A 23,150-nucleotide genomic window follows, 5' to 3' on the forward strand; every position below is an offset into this window, starting at 1 on the left:
AGTATGTCATTTATTTTGTTCTTACAAAAAAATAAAAAATGCAAAAGTATTTCGGGAAAATATGTGTTTGGCCACTTCCAGGCTGTGAACAGCGCCATCTACTTTTAGACCTAAAAGGTCCATACGTTTCAGGGGTGAGCATTTCTTTTTTTTTTTTTGCCAATATTTTTTTTAAATTGTTTTAGGGAATTTTAGGTCAATTGTACTCAGAATCACGAGTACTTTCAATCTCACTGGGAGACAAAAAGTGTCCCAGAATTTTCATACATTTTTGTTACTTTCCTCTTTTGTTATCCCATAAAAAATGTACGGAAAATGGTAACAAAATAAGAAAAAATCGTATTGGACAATTTTTTTAACTACTAGGATTGAAAAGGCTAGTAATTCTGAGTAGAAATAGCATATTTTTTTTCAAAAATATCACACTTCATAAAAGTGGCAAAAAAAAAAGAAATGCTCGGGTACGCTTTTTTGTATGGGCTTTGTCTGTCCCGTATTATATGGTCCTTGGTTCTAGTGAAAGTCCGCAACGTGGCGCGTAGTCGTAAGTACATTTCTGGTCAGGCTGCGTAGCCGAATGGCACAAACGCTCACGAAACGCCCACGAAGCGAAACGCTAGTAGATATATCTATCTCTATCGCTCTTGCGTGTTGGCGGGACAGAGCCAGACTACCTTTCGCGGCGTATCGTTTTCGTTTTCCGTCGGAGAAATGCCATTCGGCTATACTTAGTTCAGAGTTCAGTGATACTTATAGTACACCCGTTCGAAACACTCGTCAAAATCCTAGCTACTTCTACTCTTCTTCCCTTCTTCGGGCCACTCTGAATGGTAAACTAACATCCATTATCTCTATTCCTAATGCATTCAGCCATCTAATACCTAGAGAATGGCTTAGCGTCCAGGATGCATTGTTATCTAGAGATCCGTCGAAATGAACCATTAGCTAAGCTAAGGTTTGCAGCAGTAATTGCGTGGCTATTTGGTTTACTCATTACTAGCGACCACCACCGGTTTTGCATGGGTATTTTACCTACATATAAACCTTCCTCTTATAAGACCCTGTCTAAGAAAGAAAATATATTTTTCGTATCTCATTAACCCTTAAATGCATGGTGATGTATATATGCATCATATATTTGATGGCCCGTGGCTCGATATGTAGCTATCCAAAATCACATTTATGGCTTAAATTATTATTCATTATTCTCAGTATTTATTTTCTTTCTTAGGCTAGGCTGTTTATAATATGTTATTCATTATTTATTATTATTTAATAAACGATTAAATACATTAAATAATATAATGATTTACTATTTATTATTTAAGGATTGAGATGAAATGGCGGAAAAGTGTGAAAAACAGGACGATGGCGATTTTTATGTGTAGATATATTTATGTGATTTAAGCTGATTTTTTCAGAGTTAGTAATTAGTTTATGTTTAAACATTTTATCATAGAGGTTCCACAAATAGTGTACCTTTTTAATAATAGTATTTTTTTTTAAATAAAACTTACCAATTACGATATATTTATATAAATAAGATTTGGCCTATTTAACTTGTAACACTGATTTAGTATAAAAATCGATCTTAAATATTTTTTTTATTATTTTTCCCAGAGTCAGAAAACCATTGTCTATCACATATATTAATATCTCGTTAAAAGAAAAATTCATGCATTTAAGGGTTAAAAACTGTTTTTATGAACAAAAGGACACGATAGTTTTTTTTTTTTTTAGTATGAATAGGTAGACCACGATCACACCTGATAGTAAGTGATGATGCGGTCTACGGTGGAGCACGCTTACAGTATGAGATACCTGTTTACTCTTGCTTTAAAGAGACCTACATTGTACTCTTAAGGAATTACATAAAGGTACCTATTTCAATACCGGTTCCCAGCCCACTTTCCTGGTAAACTTGCTTTGAAACATTAAATAAATATTTTAATTATAACTATAAGAAATTTATTCCATGAACAGAGAGGATTACTTTATTTAAAAAATAGAGAAAAGTCACGTTTCTGAAAACTCAGCAATTGATAGCACCGCTGTTCCAAAGAGGTTGCCACTTAGATTCCTGTAGGAAACAGTATATTTTTCCATTTTCCCTTTAATTAAAGACTATTCTTGTAGTTTCCTTATCAATGCTTTTCTTAGAAATCTATTTTAAAGTAACTATACTTACCGAGAAGAACTAAACTTCTCCGCCGTTGTTTTCCAATTTGATCAAAGTACTGAAATATTTGTATAAACAACTAAAATATACGCAACTATGCGTCGGAAACAAGTCAAATTATTTTTAAGAAATATTTTGATTTGTCTTCTTAAGTAGTTACACTATGTTATGTGTTTTTTTTTTGTATTAATATGCAATATATGACATGTTATTTCGATTTTTAATTTTACTAAGATAAATAATAAAAAAAATAAACAGCATAAAATGATATACCCGGTAGCGTCTAACGACGTGTCGAATTTTTCGAAAAAAAATCGAATATAACTTATTTTCATTGAATTTAGTTAACTTTAACCTTTCCTTGAAATTCTTCTTTACGTCAAATATAATTAATTTATCTAAGAAACTGGCGACTTAACTCTTTCTGTTATAGAGTTACTAAAAAATAAACAAATTTAATGTTTTAACAAATAATGAAAGCAAATATAAGAAGTAACTGTAATGTAATCATGATCTTAACTTAGACTTAACTCAATTAGAAGGAATCTAAATAATAATGGATTAAGGGTTTTGTTTTTAAAATTTCAATAAAATTACTGAAATAAACAGTTTAATTGTTTTTAACAATTGTAGGTATTCCTAATATTAATTATTTTGACATGTCCCGTCAGACACTTCACACAAATTTTTATGTTATTCTTAAGGTTCCCTAAAAACTTATTCATTAATTTATTATATACTTCTGAACCGAAAAAAGATCTTTTTTTAATTTGACAAAAAGTGACATGCCGGGTGATGGTTCCGTGAACTTAACGGCCTGTCGAATTTGACAAAATATAAAAGAAACACGGTGTATATACAGGCTAAAAAAATACACCTTAATGTGAGCATAGCACAGTTCCCCTCTTGCTATTATGCACGACAGAGCAAATAAATACATAATCTTTTTAAACGTTTGTGCCGCTCCGGTGCGTTACACGTTACACGTGTGTGACGTGTATGTAGGCAAATAATAAATGTACCGACATAAATTCTAGCTTGCTTAATATGGAAAGTGAATGTTTGACTTGTCGAATAACGATTAAATACGACACGTTTATCCTGGTATTATGGCCGCTGTACACATGGGCCAACGGTTGGACCAACCCTTCGATCAACCCCTTGGCCAAACGTATAAAGGGCTACTTGACCGTAAGTTGGCAGTTGGCGCCAGCGCTGGCCGGCCAACCGACTGGTGTCGGTTTTTTGTGCACACATCAAAGGATCTTGGCGCTAATGGCCAACTGTGTTCACACGATGGCGCCTCATTCAGTATGTCCTCATCCGTCAGAGAGGACAGTAGTGAAAGATTTACGAAAATGATAAGTTTATCATGCCAATAATAGTGTTAAGTTTAGGAAATAAAATACTCTTGCAAATGTTTAATGTATTGCCTAAAAAAGATAAATGTGCTTATCAGAATATTCAAAAAATTCTTAATATTTCAGATAATGTAATTTTATTACGAGGTTATTATTTATTAATTAAATTTAGCTGACAACGTAAATGACCTAGAATTACTTAGCCTTTTTCAGTCTACGTCACTCTGTTATGAAGAGCCAATGCCAATTGATTGGTTCACCAATGTGTAAGTAAACAGCGACTCTTATCTCGGCCAAGGGGCTGCTCCTAGGGTTGGCCCAACCATTGGCCCCATGTGTACAGCGGTCATTACAGTTACAGTGTAGGTAGTACCCATCTTGTTCAATATCGTTGTGTTCAGATATTTCTCTATTAAACAAATTTAAAGTGCTTGATCCTTATACGAGCGATAAATTAAACCAGGCATAGAATTCATTGGTGTTATCAACTTAGAGGTCTTTTTGAGTCACCTCATAATTAATGTTTTGAAAACTCAGCAACAACAGTCAATGACAACTGTCAACAAGCGTTTAACGCGAGTTTGTTTGCATTACCACGCGGGCCCTAATTATTTTGTATGGAACACATATTTTCTATCTCAATTCTAAGTAAAAGCTATCTAATTATTACATTTCTTATATCCTATACTCACCATCGTTGAGAGATTCGCCCGTATGAGCTTTATACCATGTAAGTGTAATTACACAGAACTGCTATGAAATAATTTTCTTTCAACAATGTTAACATCCAAGGAGTGATGAGAATTACGTTTACATAAAAAGGTAGTTTCGCGCAAATTGTCTTCTTTCGTTTTAATATCTTGCCGGCTTATAATGAGTAGCGAGAGTGCATCAAAGCCGAATACTGTAAACGTGAAATCCGATTAAGTAGTTAGGTAGGTACATCATTCCTTTCCTTCCCCTTGGTGAGTTTACTCTTTTTTCGTCTGGTACACCGAGATTTAAAGCTTTCATAGAAATATCATATCCGGCATCTTTAACTAAGTACATATTAAGTATATAGTCGATAAAAAAAATTAAGACATACTTAGAGGTCATACAATGTTGCTACCTTTAATTTATTTATATTTAGTTACTATAGCCACTTAATAAAAATATTTTATTAAGTGTTTTCATTGGGTATATTTGCAGCAAATAATATATTTAAAACTTTAAAAAAATACAGAACACTTCTCGTGACTAGGTGGTATATTATACTAATCTTAATGCGTCTACGTCGCAAACGGTCTGGAGGGCGATTTTTGAATCTCGCATACGGGATTTTGTCACTAAAATACCGGTTGAAAACGGTGAATTGCTTAATAATAGCCTTTTATTTCATGCAACTATAAATTCCATTAGGTACATTACAATTTTTACTTTTTCAGTAGGTAACATGCATTTACCTGCTTAGTTAAATATGTAATATTATTGCGATAACAAACTGCTTAACTATGAGATAATTAATTACATTAATTGTTTACGAATTCTTATTTGTTTACTAATAAGTTACTAAAGTATGATAAGTTAAATGAATTTAATTGTATAATAAATAAATAATTAATTAATTGCATGGCGCTTTGCGCGCAAAGGCCTCCCCCAAACGTTCCCACTTTTTCCGATCTAGAGCTGATCTCCACCAGTATTTGTCTTGGCTTCTCAGGTCGTCTCTCCATCGAAGTTTAGGTCTATGGTTATTCCTTTTGCTATATCTGGGCAGCCACTCTGTGATAACTTTTGCCCATCTATCATTTGGCATTCTACAAACATGACCTGCCCATGCCCATTTAATTTTTTTGGCTGCAATGAAACCAGTTGTCCAAGATAAGTAAAGTTTTCTACATATTGCATCTCCTCTTGTCCAAGCCTAATAGGCGTCTCTGGTCCATTAGTCATAATTTTACATTTGTTCTGGTTCATCTCTAAACCTGCTTCTTTGCATGCCTCCTTAAATTCGGTCATCATCGTTTCCAGTGATGCGGGGTCATTAGCGAATATAATAACGTCGTCAGCAAATCTTAGATTATTTAGGAATTTTCCGTTTATTTTTAGGCCTCTTTTTTTCCCAACGTAGATTTCTAAATATCTCTTCCAGACTGGCGTTAAATAGTATTGGTGAGATAGGATCACCCTGTTTGACGCCTTTTTGCAGTGCAAACGAATCCCCCTGCTTGTCAGTTCTGATAGATGCCTTACTGGTTCGGTAAATGTATTTTAATATGTTTATATACTTTTGTTCTACATTTTGGCTTTCTAGGGTCTTAAAGAGAAATGAGTGATCAAGGGAATCGAAGGCCTTAGAGAAGTCTATAAATGCTTGTTATGTTTTCATATAGAGGGTAGTTGTAACCCATGTCAGTCTGTGTCCGAGCATTAAACGTAGCACATCAGTGTTCTATAAATCTGGAGTTTTCTTTAGAAACCTACGTCTAGAACACAGCAATTGGCGACGAGATCGATATCTACGTGTGCAGAGAACGTTTTTTTCAATTAATTGGTTGGAAAAAATGACTACATCAAGTGCAAATGTAATGTTCGGCGGCAGTCTCAATTTTGACCATCGGATTCACGAATGGAGTATCTTCAGGAGCAGATTGTTTCAATTCTGCACTGTTAATGATATTACGGAAACAACAGACAAGTCAGAAGTGAAACGCCGTGCCGTGTTATTGTCGGCCTTATCGGAAGATACCTACCGCATTCTTCGAGACTTAGTGGCGCCAAAGGAAGTTGACAGCGTAGAATACAAGGTTTTGTTACAACATCTGGATACGCATTTTACGCCAAAGAAGAGTACATTTGCTGAACGCTACACTTTTTATAAGGCTGAACAGCGACCGGGTGAAGAGTTGCCAGATTGGGCCGCACGAGTGCGTAGCCTGGCCCAGTACTGTGGTTTTAAAACGGAGTTGGACAGTGTATTACGCGACAGGTTTGTCTTAGGGTTGGAAAATGTAAAAGAAAAAGAAAAGTTATTTGCCGAGAGCGTTGACACTTTAACGTTTAGCAAGGCATTAGAATTAGCGCAAAGTGTGCGGTGCGCGCGAATAGCGTTGCAAAAAACACAACCCGCGGTACCCGAAACTCCAGTGTTTGCCGTCAACACGTCGCGCGCGCAACGTAACCCTCGTAGTAACTTGGAAAGTTGTGAAGTTTGCGGCTATAAAAATCATACAAAGGATCAGTGTCGTTTTATTAACTATACATGTCAAAAGTGTAAACAAAAAGGACATTTAAAGCGAATGTGTAAAACCAAAGTGCGAAGGAATTATTTTGTAGCAGAGGAGGATGACGATATCATTCAAGGTGAGAGTGTTTACAGTATTGTTACAGTTTATGGTGAACCGATGGTACAGATCGTTACGATAGCGAGCGAGCCTATTAGTTGCGAGATTGACTGTGGGAGCGCAGTGTCACTAATGCCCCACGACATCTACGATAGGTATTTCTCAGAATATGAGTTAAAGTCGCCGAAGCTCGTATTAAGGTGCTATAATAAAAGTAAGCTGGCACTTAAGGGTACCGTTAGCTTACCCGTCACCTACGATGGGGAAACTAACCAGGTTATGTTCTATGTTTGTGTGGAGAGCGAGGATCGACCTACTTTATTGGGGCGCGATTTTTTTAGAGCATTTCGTTTACAAATTTGTAGACAAAACGTTAACAATATAGTAGGAGATGACTTAGGCTCTAAAATCATGACTAAATATTCTAAGTTATTCACAGACGAACTGGGGTGTTTTAATAAATATAAAGTCACTCTTAAGGTTAAACCGGACATGCCATTGAAGTTTTTCAAGCCTCGCCCTGTGCCATTGCCTTTAAAAGGTAAAATAGAAGCTGAGATTCAGCGTTTAGTAGATTTGGGGATCCTTGAGAAAGTAGACCACGCCGATGTCGCTACGCCGATAGTGCCCGTGTTGCGCGCCGACGGAAATATTAGGATCTGTGGGGACTATTCGGTTACGTTAAATAAGGCGTTATATGTTGATAACTATCCGGTTCCACGTATTGAGGATTTGTTTGCTAAGCTATATGGAGGGGAAGAGTTCTCAAAACTTGACCTGTCTAGGGCGTACAATCAGCTGGAATTGGACGAGTCGCGTAACTTAACTTGCATAAATACGCATAAGGGTTTATTTCGCTATAACCGTTTAGTGTTTGGACTCACGAACGCGCCTTATATTTTTCAACAGACGCTTGAAAGCGTACTAGGTGACATAGACGGCGTTTGTATATTTATTGACGATATATTGGTGACCGGAGAAAACCGCGATATTCATATAAAAAGGCTAGAACAGGTTTTAAGTAGGTTAGAGGATGCCGGGTTACGATTGAAACGCGAGAAGTGTGATCTATTTAAAAAATCAGTCGAATATCTCGGTTTCATCATTGATAAACACGGATTGCATAAGTCACCAAAGAAAGTTGAAGCCATTTTAAAGTGTACGCCTCCAAAGAATGTTACAGAACTTAAGTCTTTCCTGGGCTTAGTCAATTATTACAGATGTTTTGTGCCTAACACTTCCAGCGTTTTAAAGCCTTTGTATTCACTTTTAAAAAATGACGTAAAGTGGGAGTGGGGGGAAGAACAAGGAAAAGCGTTTAAAAGTATTAAGGAGGAGATGGGTTCCGAAAGGGTTCTCGCGCACTACAACCCCGAGTTAGTGACGATAGTGACAGCTGACGCAGGGCCCGCCGGCCTCGGGGCGGTCTTATCACAGACGCAGCCCTCTGGCGAGGAGCGCGTAGTGGCTTACGCTTCACGGTCACTTTCAAAAGCAGAGTGTAATTACGCTCAAATACAAAAGGAGGCTGCGAGCTTAGTGTTTGCGGTAAAAAAATTCCATCACTACTTGTATGGCCGTGACGTGCCATTTGTCTTACGAACGGATCATAAACCACTTATTACTATTTTTGGCGATAAAAAGGGCATACCGGAAATGGCTGCAAATCGTTTACAGCGATACGCATTGTTTTTATCAAGTTACAATTTTAATATTGAGTATATAAAAAGCGAACAAAACATCGCGGATTTTCTTTCGCGCTCGATATCCAGTTATTCATCAAGGGTTGAACAATGTGATAGTGAGCTCGTAGATACGTGCTTATACGTTAATTACTTTACGGATAACATGCTCAGGCCGATTACGTTATCAGAGGTAAGAGAGGCGACCACAGCTGATAGTAATCTCAATGAGGTTAAACGGTACGTCATAAATGGGTGGCCGCGCAAAATAAAAAATGAAACTTTGAAACCGTACTTTAAATGTAGGTTTGAGCTTCATGTCGAAAAGGGGTGCATTCTAAGGGGTCACAAATTAATAATTCCACGGGAGCTTCGCGAAAAAATGTTAGACGAGTTACATAGTTCACATTTCGGCGTCGTCAAAACAAAGACCGAAGCCCGATCACGAATGTGGTGGCCCGATATTGACAAACACATAGAACAAAAGATAGGTTCTTGTAGTATTTGTAACGCAATGCGTAAGACCCCGCCGCGCGCACCGCTTGCCGTGTGGCCTTACCCTAAACGACCTTGGAGTCGTGTGCATATGGACATGTTTTCAGTTGAAGGAACGCAATTTTTGGCAATCATTGATGCACACTCTAAATGGGTCGAATGTTTTCTAATGAAATCAACGGAAACAAAAGCGATCATTGATAGGTTGGTAGAAGTAAATAGTAGATTTGGATTAATGCAGGTTTTAGTATCCGATAACGCAGCGAATTTTTGTTCGAAAGAAATGGAAGTTTACTGCGTAGCAAACGGCATAAAACATTTGACTAGCCCCCCCTACCATCCGCAGTCGAACGGCCAAGTAGAAAATAGTATTGGTTTTTTGAAAAGAGGTATAAAAATAATAATGGCGAATAGCAACACGGAGCCTGTCTCCAGGCGAATACATCAGCTGTTATTTAATATAAGAAACTCCGTTCATTGCACAACCGGTTTTTCGCCCGCACAGCTGATGCTTGGGCGCTCGCTCCGCTGTCGTCTCGATCTGTTGCATCGCGATAACGCGTCGCTAGACAACAACTATGACTCATCACACTCACAATCACCTAACATGTCGTTATCATCCGAAGCTAACCAAAATGTTTGTTTTAAACAGATCTCACAAACTAAGAACTATGGAGGGCGGCGCAAGGTGTGTTTTGTGGAAGGAGATCAGGTGTTAGTTAAACATATATTTAGTAACGGAAATAAGCACGTATGGAAAAAAGGTTGTATACAAAAACTTATAGGTAATAAAATGTACTTAGTTCGTATAATAGATTTAAATATATTAGTTAAGAAACATGTAGATCAGTTACTGTTGTATAAAGGTAATAATAGCGTAGGTACTACTAGTGATACCCAAGATATTTCATCTGACCTGGAAATAACAATCAACGAGTCGTTATCTCCAAGTCATGATGCAGTGTCACCTCCAGCGATTGAAGGCCAGACCTCTGACTCAAGTTTAGTTGAAAGTGGAAATAATTTAGATGAGCCTTGCCAGTCGCTGATACCACGGGAAGGTGTACCCCCCGACTCCATAGTCCCGCCTGCTGCCACATCGGTGGCCCAGAATGATGTTTTTCTAGACGGTGAGGCGGAGGGTACCGAGACTCCCTTAGACCCTATGACGCATGCAGATCGTCGTAATATCCGTGCCACTCGCAATCCTAACCCAGTGTACAGATAAATACCTACTATACCTATGTTTGTTAGTGTGTAACCTTTCTAATGTATTAGTATGCTTAGATAGGTCATATTTTAATTTTAATTTTAAGCTTTCTTTACTATTGGTGGAGGAATTGTTATGTTTTCATATAGAGGGTAGTTGTAACCCATGTCAGTCTGTGTCCGAGCATTAAACGTAGCACATCAGTGTTCTATAAATCTGGAGTTTTCTTTAGAAACCTACGTCTAGAACACAGCAATGCTATATATATACTGCGATTGTATTCTATACACTTTTCTATAATTTGGTTTAAGCTGTGGAGGTGGTCAATTGTGCTAAATGAGGATCTAAATCCAGCTTGTTCAACTGGTTGTTGTTCTTCAAGAGATCTTTCTATTCTTCTTCTTAATATTGTCATAAACAGTTTGTACATACAGGATGATATACTGATCGGTCTGTAGTTATCCAAATTGTCCTTGTTTCCCTTTTTATGCAGTAAAGTAATTTTTGAGATGTTCCATTGCTCGGGAGTAAGTTCTTCTTCTAATATTTCGTTAAAAACCGAAGTAACAGCTTTGTGTAGTTCGTAACTTGAATATTTTAAGATCTCGTTGCTTATTCCGTCCGGACCTATTGCCTTTTCAGATTTCAATTTCACGATGGCCGACGTAATTTCATCGACAAGGAACGGACTCGGTGTTTCGCATAATTTTCTGTTATATATGGTGTGATCGAAGTTTTCTGCGGAATAAATTTGTTTAAAAAACTTGGTTGCTGCAGTGACTATGTCTTTTCTGCTCTCTGTATTGCCTGTCGAATTTGTTAGGTTCGGTATTAGCTCCTTTCCAATAGCCACGATTTTCTCGGCTTTTTTTATTCCACATACGTTGGTAAGTACATTCTCTATTTCTTCCATTTTTGATCTTCTAGGTCTTTTTTAATTAGTTTTCTTATTCGTTTATTAATAGCCTTCAATCTGTTTTTTTCTGCTCTAGTTTTGTTTTGTTTTTGTCTTAATTGCAGCTTTAGTTCTATCAATCTATTTGTCTCGTCCGAGTATTTATATTTCTGTTCTTTTTGTGACTCCGTACATATTTCTTTCATAGCTTCTTGTATCGTTTTTTCTAGGTTATTGTATTTATTCTGAACTGAGTCTGGGTCTTTAAATTGTAGGCATTTTAGAAGCTTGCTGGTGACCTCGTTTACTTGGGTTGCAGAGTGTTTCGTAATTTTTGTCAGTTTATTTCCTTTATTAACTCTTCTTTGTACATTTCCTAAGATCATTTCTACGGGTCTGTGATCAGAAGTAAACTTCAATTTTCGTATTACTGATATATTAAAGATGTGCGTTCTATTTGGTATAAGAATGAAGTCTATCTGGGCTTTATTAAGCTGGTTAGGGTGCTCCCACGTCCATCTTCGATTTACTCTGTTTTTGAAGAATGTGTTGCCAATTTTCAGATTAAGTGTCCGTGCTAGATTTATTAATCCTTCACCTCTGTAGTTCCTGTTACCGTAGTTATATGGGCCCACCGTATCTTCCTCTCCGGGTATTCTATTACCTATATGACTGTTAAAGTCTCCCATAACATATTTGTTTTTAGACTTGCTTTTCCAGTAAGTTGATTCTATATCTTGCTTGAATGATTCTACTTCCAGGTCAGATGCGTTAATAGTAGGAGCATATACTTGTATAAAGGTATAGGTATTACTTTTTACTTTTATATCCAAACTTATAACTCTAGCTGAAGTGAGGGATATTTTGGTCACATAATATTTTATTTCTTTATTTATTAAGAATCCAACTCCATGTTTTCCTTTGTCTATTCCGTAGTAGTACAATAGGTTTCCGGACTTCAGCTCTATTAAATTTTCTCCTTTTTTTCTTATCTCACTCAGTCCAATTACATGCCATTTGTGATTTTCTAGACTGAGCTCTAGTTCTTGTAATCTATGATTCCTCATAAGGGTACGGACGTTAAACGTCCAAATGTGTATTTTTTCTTCTGATTTTTTTCTCGTTGGGGTATTGGTCTTTATTGGTCCCCAGACTGACCAGGATACCTGAGGACTTGTTGTGTTGTGTTACTAATTCTTGTTCGCGCTTGATCCTATACATAGCACGTCCTATCTACAAGTCATCCAAAATTCGCCAAATATTAATTAGCCCAATTCCACTTGAATTTCATTATATACCTGTCTACTTATCCATTATTATCTGTCCTGCGGTAGCTGCCACGCAGTTTTATTGATGACAGCTAATATCAACTGCATTCAGCAAATTAGTGTTTAGATGATTGGTTGGGCGTGATATTGGGTGCGTTTGACGTCCACCTAACATTATTAACATCAATTTTGATAAGTGGGAATTGAACAGCCGTGCTGAATTAAGGTTTCATAATTACGGATCATGATCGATGGAATCAAGCGCTACTTGGCGGAAATCCATGTTAATCTAACTCAAGAACGATTTAATACATACATATAATCACGCCTGTATCCCATAAAGGGGTAGGCAGAGCACATGAACTACGATTTAATACTGGACTGACAAAGCCCATACAAAAAAAAGCGTACCCCTGAAATTTATGGGCCTTTTAGACTTAAAACTAGATGGCGCTGTTCGCAGTCTGTAAGTGGTCAAAATCATATTTTCCCCAAATATTTTTCGTGTTTTGATGTTTTATAAGAACAAATGATATACCAATTTCTTTATTTTAAAATCATGGTATCACGTCAATACACATTTTGAAAAAAAAAAAACATTGTAGGTATCATCAGTGTAGTTATGATAGTATATAATAGGTGGCGCTAAAAAATCGAGGTACGATTCTTAGTATGAACTAGTTATGAAGTATGTAAATCCTATATAAATAATCCTTAATTTGAATCAAAAAGATTAGGTACTTAGCTAATCCTTGATACGTCGCACTCGCACGTCGACACTTGGAGAGGCGGAACACGTGTCGAGCTTTATATTATCGGTGGTGATTTTTTATATTTTATTTGAGTATTTACTTTTACAAACGAATACGTGGAATTAATGTTCCCTAATTACTTGTAAAAATACGCAGGTATAACGTTAAGCGAAGCTGATGGGTCGCCCAAGTACGAGTACTATGTGTAATTCAATGATCTAACACAGATAGATATAACAGATAATTTATATTTTATCTGCGTATACATATAATGTGGTAAGATATTAGAAAGTAATCTCTTTTAAAAATCCACAGAAACAACAAACCAGTTAGAGTGATTTAGAGCAAACGTATTGCGACCGTATCTGAGTGTATGATACACATAAAATACAGTATTACACGTGTGTGAGAGTATTATTAACCTACTTATATAAAGTAAAATCGTGCGACATATTTTGACATGTCTTGTGATGGGTTGCCATGGATACACTACTATATCTCGCCTAACAACGGTGCCGACACGTGTCGGAAGGTTTCCTTGATATTTTCAATTCAGTAGCTCTCAATCAACCGATTTCAGTCAACCTTCCGTCATTTATGCCGCATCATTTCAATAGGGTGCTTAGCCATTCACATCAGCTTCTTTTTCCGAACTGTCAAACTCAAATCGATTTGTATCTATGGAATTTATATGAAATACCGAAATACATACTATGCAATGATGTCGCGTCAGTGACTGTCGAGTTCTCTAAATGATTTATAAAATAGAAAATGTACCTAACACTGAATGCTGCCTACATGTTCCTATTAATATTCTGCAGGGCTAGCACATAATCTTATGGGCCCGATACTCACCCGACAGTATCTCGCCGCGACAGAGATCACACATCTTTTTCTAATTGTAATAATGACATCTAGGTGGGTATTATATATCGCGACGTGATAATCTGACACCAATCATGACTGCGTGGGGGATATCCCACAGGTCTAACACTATATAGCAGAGATCTATAGCACAAGGAAACCAAGAAAGTGTACACTAGGAATTTATTCAATGTTTACATGAGAACTGTTATTGACCGACTGACTTACAAAACGTAAATAAACATGTCAAAGAATCGGTTGCTATACCAAATACAAAATATGACAGTAAACCTTCTACAGCCAGTACTGTAGCCTCTTAGGCACAAAGCATAACTCGATTCTATCATAGATTAAATAATGCTACTTAGTACTTATTTCATGCTCTGTTTGAAATAATTTATTTTAAATACAGTCAAATACCCTATTCACAAAATTCCTCAACTAAATATGAAACTAGTGATACAATCCGTTCTGCGTCAAATGTAAATTAGGACCGAATTAAATATCTCTTATGCCGCGTTTGCTACATTTGACTAAAAGGTCGACGGCTCGGTCTTTTTCCTTAATTTATTCTACTCACCTTTTGGAGTTTCCCTCCTCATAATATTTTCATTAGGAAGAGGAAATTATTAATAAGGTGGAAAAATATTTTCCTTATGTTAAGTAAAAGTTGGCTTGCCGTTAAAACAACAGCTAGAAAGATTTTGTTTATAAGCTGCTAGCTGATTGGTTTAATAATACGTGTGATGCAAGTAATAAATAGTTTTAATTAGGTTTCGAAATAAATTATCAAATTAAATTACTATTAAACTTCTTAACTCCAATGAAGACTAATTGGGTATAGAAAAGAACTCACCTACCTACATAATATATCTGTTGTAAGTGTTTGTTAAAATTTGGTTCACAATTGACTTCAAAACAGAGTAATATTTTATTTAAAAGTAAAATTCTAGGTATATCATAAAAAACCGGCCAAGTGCGTGTCGGGCCACGTCAGTGTAGGGTTCCGTAGTTTTCCGTATTTATTTCAGAAACTGTTCAACCTATGAAGTTCAAATAATTTTCCTAGAAAGTTTTTTTAAAGTTCTACTTTTATGATTTTTTTCATATTTTTTTAAAGTTACGGACGGACTGACAGACAGACATGGCGAAACTATAAGGGTTCCTAGTTGACTACGGAACCCTAAAAAACAGTCCCGAATAAAATTCCATTATCAGCATTGTGCATAGTCGTTTATTTTGTTGTGCATAAATTATAGGAGGTAGGGCACAGCGAATGATATTCCGCTTTGTGTGGTAGGGCACAGCACAGCGGATATCGTCTCGCTCGAATCTAGAGCAGAGCCCAACTGGGGTAGTACCTCCGCCTTACAGAAGACCGCAGCCAAATAGCACTAGACCCTACTCATAGTGTTGTGTTCCTGCCGGTGAGTAAGGCTGCCAGAGCTCAACGAGGGTGCGGTGCTGATGGCGGGAGGACTTACGGAACTAACTTGTTCCGTATATTGTCCTTTAGAGTCATCGGCAACCCGAACCCTCCTTGGAACTTGTACACTCCTTTTTGCTGTGTACTTAACACAGCAAAAGGGAATGTACAAGTTTCAAATGGGGTGGCAACGCGCATGTGACACTGTTTGCATTGCATGCGTTCATAGGTTACGGTGACCGCTTTCCATCAGGCGGACCGTATGCTTGTTTGCCACCGACGTAGTATAAAAAAAAAAAAACAACAGTAAAGTATCAGGGTGCTTTGACAAACAAATTTAATTAAAAGTTTCATATCCAGCTCTTTCACTGCCGGCCGTTTTAAACTTTAGATAAAGTGTTAATTGCTTTCAATTTCGTTACCTACTGTGGGGCTTCAGGATATGGACAAGTTTGTTCATTATTATGGAAAATATATAACAACATTCCTTAGAATAGAACGTTTTATACCTCTTACGCGGACACTTCATGAAAATGGGTCTAAAATTTAGTTCCTGCAAAATCGTCATATATTATGTTAGTTTTAACCCTCTTAGGGCCACTTGCACCACCCACTTCTCAAGGTTAGTGGGCTGTAAACTGTCAAATTCCATATAAATTGGTGGGTTAACCTCGGGATAACCCTCCATTTTCGGTGCTGCAAGTGACCCTTACAAAAGGTAGCTAATAAGAATACAGTAATATTTTTTTGAAAATATTAAAAGCAAAACTGTGACTGTGTATATATTGCAAACTGCCGATCTTAGCCACATTAGTAATATTTACAAGTGAATACTCGGCACGCTATGATGTATACTTACCTATGTAAATAAGGCCATCAAACTTTCAACAAGGTTTGGAGGTAAGGTACTCCAGTCTGAAAAGCTGGCTACGCACTTTGGACTACTCTGGGGATGCGGTCGTTTCTATGCGGCTTACTGGTTGCTAATTAGATGATCCATCTGCTTGTTTGCCTGTTATATTATATAATTATATAAAAAAAAACAGGCAATTACAGAACTTAGACTGATACTTAAGTTCAGTTCGGTTCGAACATGTAACTTTGCTCGTAGCCGAAGTTTCTAGTTCGGGACTGAATAAGTAGTTAATACCCATAGATGCAAATGGCTCATTTGTATGTTGGAAACAACTTAAAAGTTACCTCTTTTACACACTACAAGGTCATTTTAAGCGTCCACTAACACGAACGTGATATTTTAACTAAATTATTTTCGTAGAAACTCTATGTCCCAGCGTGAACAAGTTGTTCACAGAAATCGCGAAGCGTCTGGTTGAGGTAACTGGTGACCGAAGAGCGGGCGACTTCCTCGCACAACGTATCAGCATTGCGATACAGCGAGGAAATGTCGCCAGTATCCTTGGTACAATGCCTCAAGGGCCTATTTTAGACATTAGCTAGCTTTTAAGTTTAGTCTTAGTTTCTTACATAAATATTTTAAGTAATCTTATTTATAGTGCGAAGCAAGCATTATACCTGATTTAGACGGCGTGCGAACTCGTATGCGATTTTAGTTACATTGCGGGCCGTTGAGGGCACATACAATTTTGCACAGCCATCAAATACCGCAATGTAATAAAACTCGTATGCGAGTTCTCGTACCGTCTAAATGGGCCCTAAAGCATTTGTTTTCAGTTGTGTAAAACACAACTGCGAATAAAATTCGCGAAGAATTGAAAAATGGGAAAATTATCTGTCTTGGGTGAAACTCGAACTCTGGATCGTCAGCTATCCAGCTACCTACCGAAAATGGTCTACTTACAATGAATCCTCTCATTGAGCAGATCTTTTTTAAATAACCTCTAATAGTTTCGTCGTACCCGCCTGTTTCTTTATCTGAGTAGTTACTCCGATTGTCCGTGGTCGTACTAAAAAGCTAATTGATAATTTGAAACATAATTATCAATCATGGCGACAACGTGGTAAAAAAACGAAAGTTTTTTTTAGAATACCTAACAGTCAGTATTTAATTACGTCTGAGTTTTCAACTGGACAACTAAATCGAGTAGTTGAAAAGTCAGATATCAAATAAGTATTTTAATTTATTCTAAACTAATTTTAATAATTTGAAAGGAAAATCATAATTCGCAACTCAAAACTGGCTGCATAGATTAATTTTCCTTTTGACATGAAACAGCTCTCATAAATTCCATTAGCTCCACCAGTTTTCTATGGAGAGGGATAAATTGAGTCAGATGAATCGCGTTTCAGCTGACTGTACCGATCAATAAGGATTAGACCCTAATTAGCGCGGCAAGATGGGATGAATCGTGACTTGTAATGAACTTACATTACGAGTATACGTCAGCCTTGTCACTGGGGATTTCAATCCGGTCTGACGGATCCGGTAATCCAGCCGGATCAGACACTTTTAGGAGCTACCGGTTATAATCTCCGGAGCCCGCTTGTATAAAAGTACCAAGCACAGCATTAATAAAAGAACCTTTATTCTTTTTATTATGAGTACACCGTGATTTTACTGAATTCCGTTAACTTCGTCATATAGTTAGGTCCATTATAGGAAACAGAATAGCATAGTTCGTTTTTTTAATTCGTAACTTTTTTCTGATAAACACCATACACCTGTGATAGATATTACATCAATTGTTGTTACGAAACGGGCTTTGTGTGTTCGATATGCGATTGACATGTGATAGTTTTGACACTTACTTAGTGTGAGTTAATTGTAAAGCCCGTTTCTCAATCAGCAATTGAAGTAACATCTATCGCAGGTGTATGTTTTTTTTAGAAAAAAAAAAACGAATTTTAGAAAACTAACTACCTATGCCATTATGTTTCCAACAATGGACCTAACTATATACCGAAGTTAACGGAATTCAATAAAAACACATTTTATATTGATAAGAGATTCAGGATGATCTACTGTTTACTAAATACATTATCATTAAATGATGAGAAATGGGTTTCATAAATTTAAGAATGTCTAAATATTATGGTACCTACCAAATATTTAAGCCATTTACTGATTAAGTGGTTGTGGCAGTTTCCATGGTTTAGCTTCGGTTTTGCTTAGGGTGTAGAGTAAGCTAGAAAATAGTACAAAATACACTGAATTTTGCTCTTTTACCAGTAAATAATAGTTAATAACATAAGTTTTATTTACCTATGTTTACTGGTATCGTTCAAAATTTTTTGTCAGCAACTACACGTATCAATCAGGCCCCTTGGCAGTGAATGTGTTACACGGACGCGTAAATTACGGAAGATTACATCCTAAGTTAATAAGGAGAACATTATATTAACGTCCGTCGCCGTTGAATGAGTCATTATTATGGGAACAGTTTCAAGTCATGATCAGAATCAAAATATTTGATGTTTAGACTAGAGATGCAACGCATAGTGTTTGGCCGAATACCGGACGTATCCGGTGTTCTTTTTTTACATTTAATTTGTTTACCCCAAAATCATTAAAAAAAAATAGCACATTCGGTATCCGGCCGGATAGTACGTCACTATCCGGTATCCGGCGGAATATTAAACAAAGGGCCGAATAGGCCGGATACCGAATAGTAACCGAATATTCGGTGCATCTCTAGTTTAGACGGAACATCATTATATGAACAACTAACGAGCATTTCTAACACAAGCACTACAAGGAGGCATACAATGAAGGTACTTGATCATCTACGTACAATTGTACATTTACTAGTTCTAGCCCTCTGTTAAAGGAACTGGTAAAATATTAGCAGGACATTTTTATAGAATAGATACTGAATTAGTCTACGGAGAGAGATTTCATGATCGTATTTACCTCATGTGTGGTGATGGATCTCTATCGCTATCTAATTTACTCTTAGATTGAGAGTCTGATGTCGATCAAAGTATGTCCATTTATTGTTTTGGCTGCACAATTTATTGCATAATACACACACACACACACACACACACACACACACACACACACACACACACACACACACACACACACACACACACACACACACACACACACACACACACACACACACACACACACACACACACACACACACACACACACACACACACACACACACACACACACACACACACACACACACACACACACACACACACACACACACACACACACACACACACACACACACACACACACACACACACACACACACACACACACCGCGTGCGAAGATACGCACACTTATATATGGTATCTTACACCTTTAACTGTAATCTGAAATCTGACATCTTTTGTATTCTCCTATTCTGTAGGTAAAGGTTCTAAATGTATACGTGTACCTTAGATATATATTAAATACATGCTGTACTACTTTCGTAATCAGGCGTTAGATGAGCGGGTCGTCTCAACACAGGCGCTGTAAGCCTAAAGAGAAGTCCCAGCAAATTGTATAAGCATATGTTATTATTTAAATAAAGATATTTTTCATTTTTTTTTTCATTTCTTTTTCCATTTTTTTTTCATTTATAATACATCGGGTATTGGGTCATGAAACATGCAATATCATCATCTGGTAAGACTAATTCATGAACAAATTACTTAAATCAAATCTTGATAGGTACATTAGGCAAATTGTCCTCTTTTACAAAATCACTTGCCCGTTCTGCTATCATTATTGTGGGTCCGTTTATGTTACCACTAGTTAACGTTGGCATAACACTAGCATCTATCACTCGAAGTTTACAAACACCATGTACGTTAAGACGACCATCCACTACTGCAGTCTCAGGTGAAATACCCATTCTAGCAGTGCCCACTGGATCATACATAGTCAATACCATATTCATTGCTATACACTTCCAATACTCATCAGTGTCAAGGTGGAAAATATCACAGGCAGGCCAATTCAGCCTGCCCAAAAATCCCTCAATGTATGTATAAAATGTAGTATTGACAATTTTGGTCAACATTCGAATACCATCGGATGTATGCTGCAAATCTCTTGGATCGTCAAAGTAATTGGCGTATATAAGAGGGGCATCTTTTGGATTACTCGTACGTAGAGATATATTTCCTTTCGAATATGGATGCAAATTATGAAAAAGATACAAATAAAGCGCGTTACCTTTACTATTTTCGATGATGGAGTCAACTACCACAGACTTGTATAAATATTTAAAATAAAGTTCTGCTATTTCGATTTTTTTGGGAAATACAGCTACAAGGTTTTGAAATTCTGGAAATTTTGAATCGTTCGAACGACTATAAAGCGAGAGCACATTTTGTATAATATTTGTCGCTAAGATACCTTTGTTTTTTTTAATATACTCGAAAGTTTGATACTGAATCTCGTTAAAGATGGGAACTTCGTCTTCAGGATGTCTTCCAAAGATTGTAACAGGTACGTAAATATGATCTTGGAGGTTTTGACCTACAAGCGGTGAGTCTACTAAACATTCAATTCCTTTGGATATTAAGTGGTTTCTAGGACCAACACCAGACAACATTAGTAATTGGGGAGTGTTAATTGCCCCAGCGCTTAATATAACTTCACGTGTAGCATAAAAAATAAATTCTGTTTCGTTAATTTCCACCTCCACTCCCATAGCTTCTAAACTTGCTTCGTCTATTATGATTTTGGTAACCAATGCATTCTTTAATAATTTAAAATTTTTTCGGTTCCTTAGTGGCTTCAAATAGGCCTTAGCTGTGCTCTCTCTGCGCCCGTTTACGGCTGTTGCTCCGTATGGGCCGGCTCCTAATACATTTCGTTCATTAATATCGGCAACCGTCTTAATACCAATTTCATTCCACGCACCTAATAATTCTTGTGTGAGATCTTGGGATGTGCTGTTAAAATAATTGATACCTAAAGGTCCATTTTGTCCATACGCGTATTTAACTGCAGGATTATTCAGTCCATTTATATTCTGGAAAGATTCAGCTTTTCTATAGTATTCGCGAACAGTTTTAGGATGCCACTCCTTATTTCCTTGGTCATACCATTGTTGGAAGTCAGCGTCATTGCCTTTAACATATATCATCATGTTCATGCTGCTACACCCTCCTAACATTTTTCCTCGCGGCCAGTGCACTGTCTCATGGATATTGGCTTGATTAGTTTTTCTGGTTTTTACTGTAGTGTAGTTCCAATTGTATTCCGTATTTTCTAGAAAGGGGTATAACGCAGGGATCTGGAATAAAAATAAAATAGAATAACATAAAATAAAACTCTAGAAACGGATTATATCGCGTATAATGAATTTACAATTCATACCGACGCCGACGTTTCGAACACTTTACAGCATTCGTGGTCAACGGGTGACTGAGGAAAAACACAATGTGCAAAAGCTACCCATATACAAGAATAATGTTCTTCTTATATTTAATCTATGGTACTGGTGAACCGAAGGGATGCAGACGATCTACTTACATGGCTAAGCACCGGTGGATCACCTCCAGCTTCAATGAGCAATATTGACCATTGATCTATTTCACTGAGTCGATTCGCCACTACACTGCCGGCTGATCCAGCGCCGATTATAATGAAATCAAACTCCTCTAAATCTAGAAAATTAAGGATCACTAATCGCTTTCGTTTCGCCGAATTCACTACATATTTGACAAAACATTACATTAGAGGTTACCATGAAATTTTGCATTTGGTGGCCAATAATGTTTTATGATCCTTATGTTGGCAGCAACAATAATAGCATCAAGTAGTAATATTTTAAAAGCTGCGTCCATCATATATTGTATGTTGATGCTGAAATAAAGAAATAGCTCCATCTTACGCCGTGTCTTGCGTGGGCGACGGTCGTGTGACCATCGCGCGACCGACCATCGCTGTCGCGTCTCATACTTCCATATCGAAAAGGTTTGATTTCGTATGCGTCGCATCGCCGTCGCGCAACCATCGCGCGACCATCGCCCACGCAAGCCACGGCGTTAGACTCTGTCTTCACTTCCCATCAGGTGTGACTAGGGTCAATCGCCGATCAATCGTAATAAAAAAAAAACTGCTTATTTTTTTGTAAGTGTGTAAGTAACTATGTTTTTGATCATTGCGCACGTGTAAACACTGGTTAAATTTTATTGTTGTATACCTACTTACAATTCTTGAAAGGCAAGGACTGTATGCAATTATTCTCGTTTCTTGTAAATGAAACTCGCCTAAATGGGCCTTTAAAGTATTACTAGCACTGAAGGCCACATTCGGACATTAACCAGCGCTGCAGCGGCCGCGGCAAGAATTAGCGCAGGCAGCACTCACCCTGCCGCAGCTGTAATGTTGACATCCGGACTTCACCTCAAGAGTAAGGGGCATCTATAGTAAACCTTATACGAACTATAAATTACAGCAGACATAGAATGCGTTAGTTTGAATGTTAATTTTCACCCCCCAATATTTTTTTTAAAACTTTCTGGGTACGTAGCCGAATGTCACAGTAAACGCTCACGAAACGAAACGCTCGTAGATATCTATCTCTATCGCACTTGCGTATTGACGCGGCAGAGCCAGACTATCTTTCGCGTCGTAAAAATGCCATTCAGCTACGGCATCTGAGCAGCAATGTCTCCATAATTACAAATGTTTAGGTAGGTACTTGTGTGGCTAACATTTTAATTTCAATTCTAACCACCATTATGAGATTCACCCATATTTTTTGATTTACACACTGTATACAAAACGAAGTCCTCCCTGGATATTTATA

The 23,150-nt window shown here is 37.2% G+C and overlaps 2 protein-coding genes across 2 annotated transcripts; one reads left to right on the forward strand and one right to left on the reverse strand.

The window, feature by feature from the left end:
* The first annotated feature begins 5,940 nt into the window (after positions 1-5,940).
* Positions 5,941-10,498, forward strand: LOC125233699. Its single transcript, XM_048139797.1, has 2 exons — positions 5,941-6,885; positions 9,696-10,498. The coding sequence occupies exons 1-2, from the start codon at positions 6,868-6,870 to the stop codon at positions 10,269-10,271; spliced, it is 594 nt and encodes a 197-aa protein (XP_047995754.1). The 5' UTR covers positions 5,941-6,867; the 3' UTR covers positions 10,272-10,498.
* A 9,541-nt stretch (positions 10,499-20,039) lies between these two features.
* On the reverse strand, positions 20,040-22,733 carry LOC125233550 (ecdysone oxidase-like). The gene is made up of 3 exons (XM_048139605.1): positions 22,709-22,733; positions 21,869-22,002; positions 20,040-21,629 (listed from the first exon to the last, which is right to left on the reverse strand). The coding sequence occupies exons 1-3, from the start codon at positions 22,731-22,733 to the stop codon at positions 20,040-20,042; spliced, it is 1,749 nt and encodes a 582-aa protein (XP_047995562.1).
* Between the last annotated feature and the right edge of the window lie 417 nt (positions 22,734-23,150).

Source organism: Leguminivora glycinivorella, chromosome 14 (assembly GCF_023078275.1).
Source record: "Leguminivora glycinivorella isolate SPB_JAAS2020 chromosome 14, LegGlyc_1.1, whole genome shotgun sequence".
Taxonomy (NCBI): Eukaryota; Metazoa; Arthropoda; class Insecta; order Lepidoptera; family Tortricidae; genus Leguminivora; species Leguminivora glycinivorella.

What these genes read in the sequence shown, in the direction of transcription:
- LOC125233550 (XM_048139605.1), bottom strand. Translation starts at nt 22,733, where the DNA reads ATGTCAACATTACAGCTGCGGCAGG. An exon ending in AACATTACAGCTGCGGCAGG is followed by an intron (nt 22,003 to 22,708) that starts GTGAGTGCTGCC and finishes TTAATTTTCTAG; the next exon opens with ATTTAGAGGAGTTTGATTTC. An exon ending in ATCCACCGGTGCTTAGCCAT is followed by an intron (nt 21,630 to 21,868) that starts GTAAGTAGATCG and finishes TTTTTATTCCAG; the next exon opens with ATCCCTGCGTTATACCCCTT.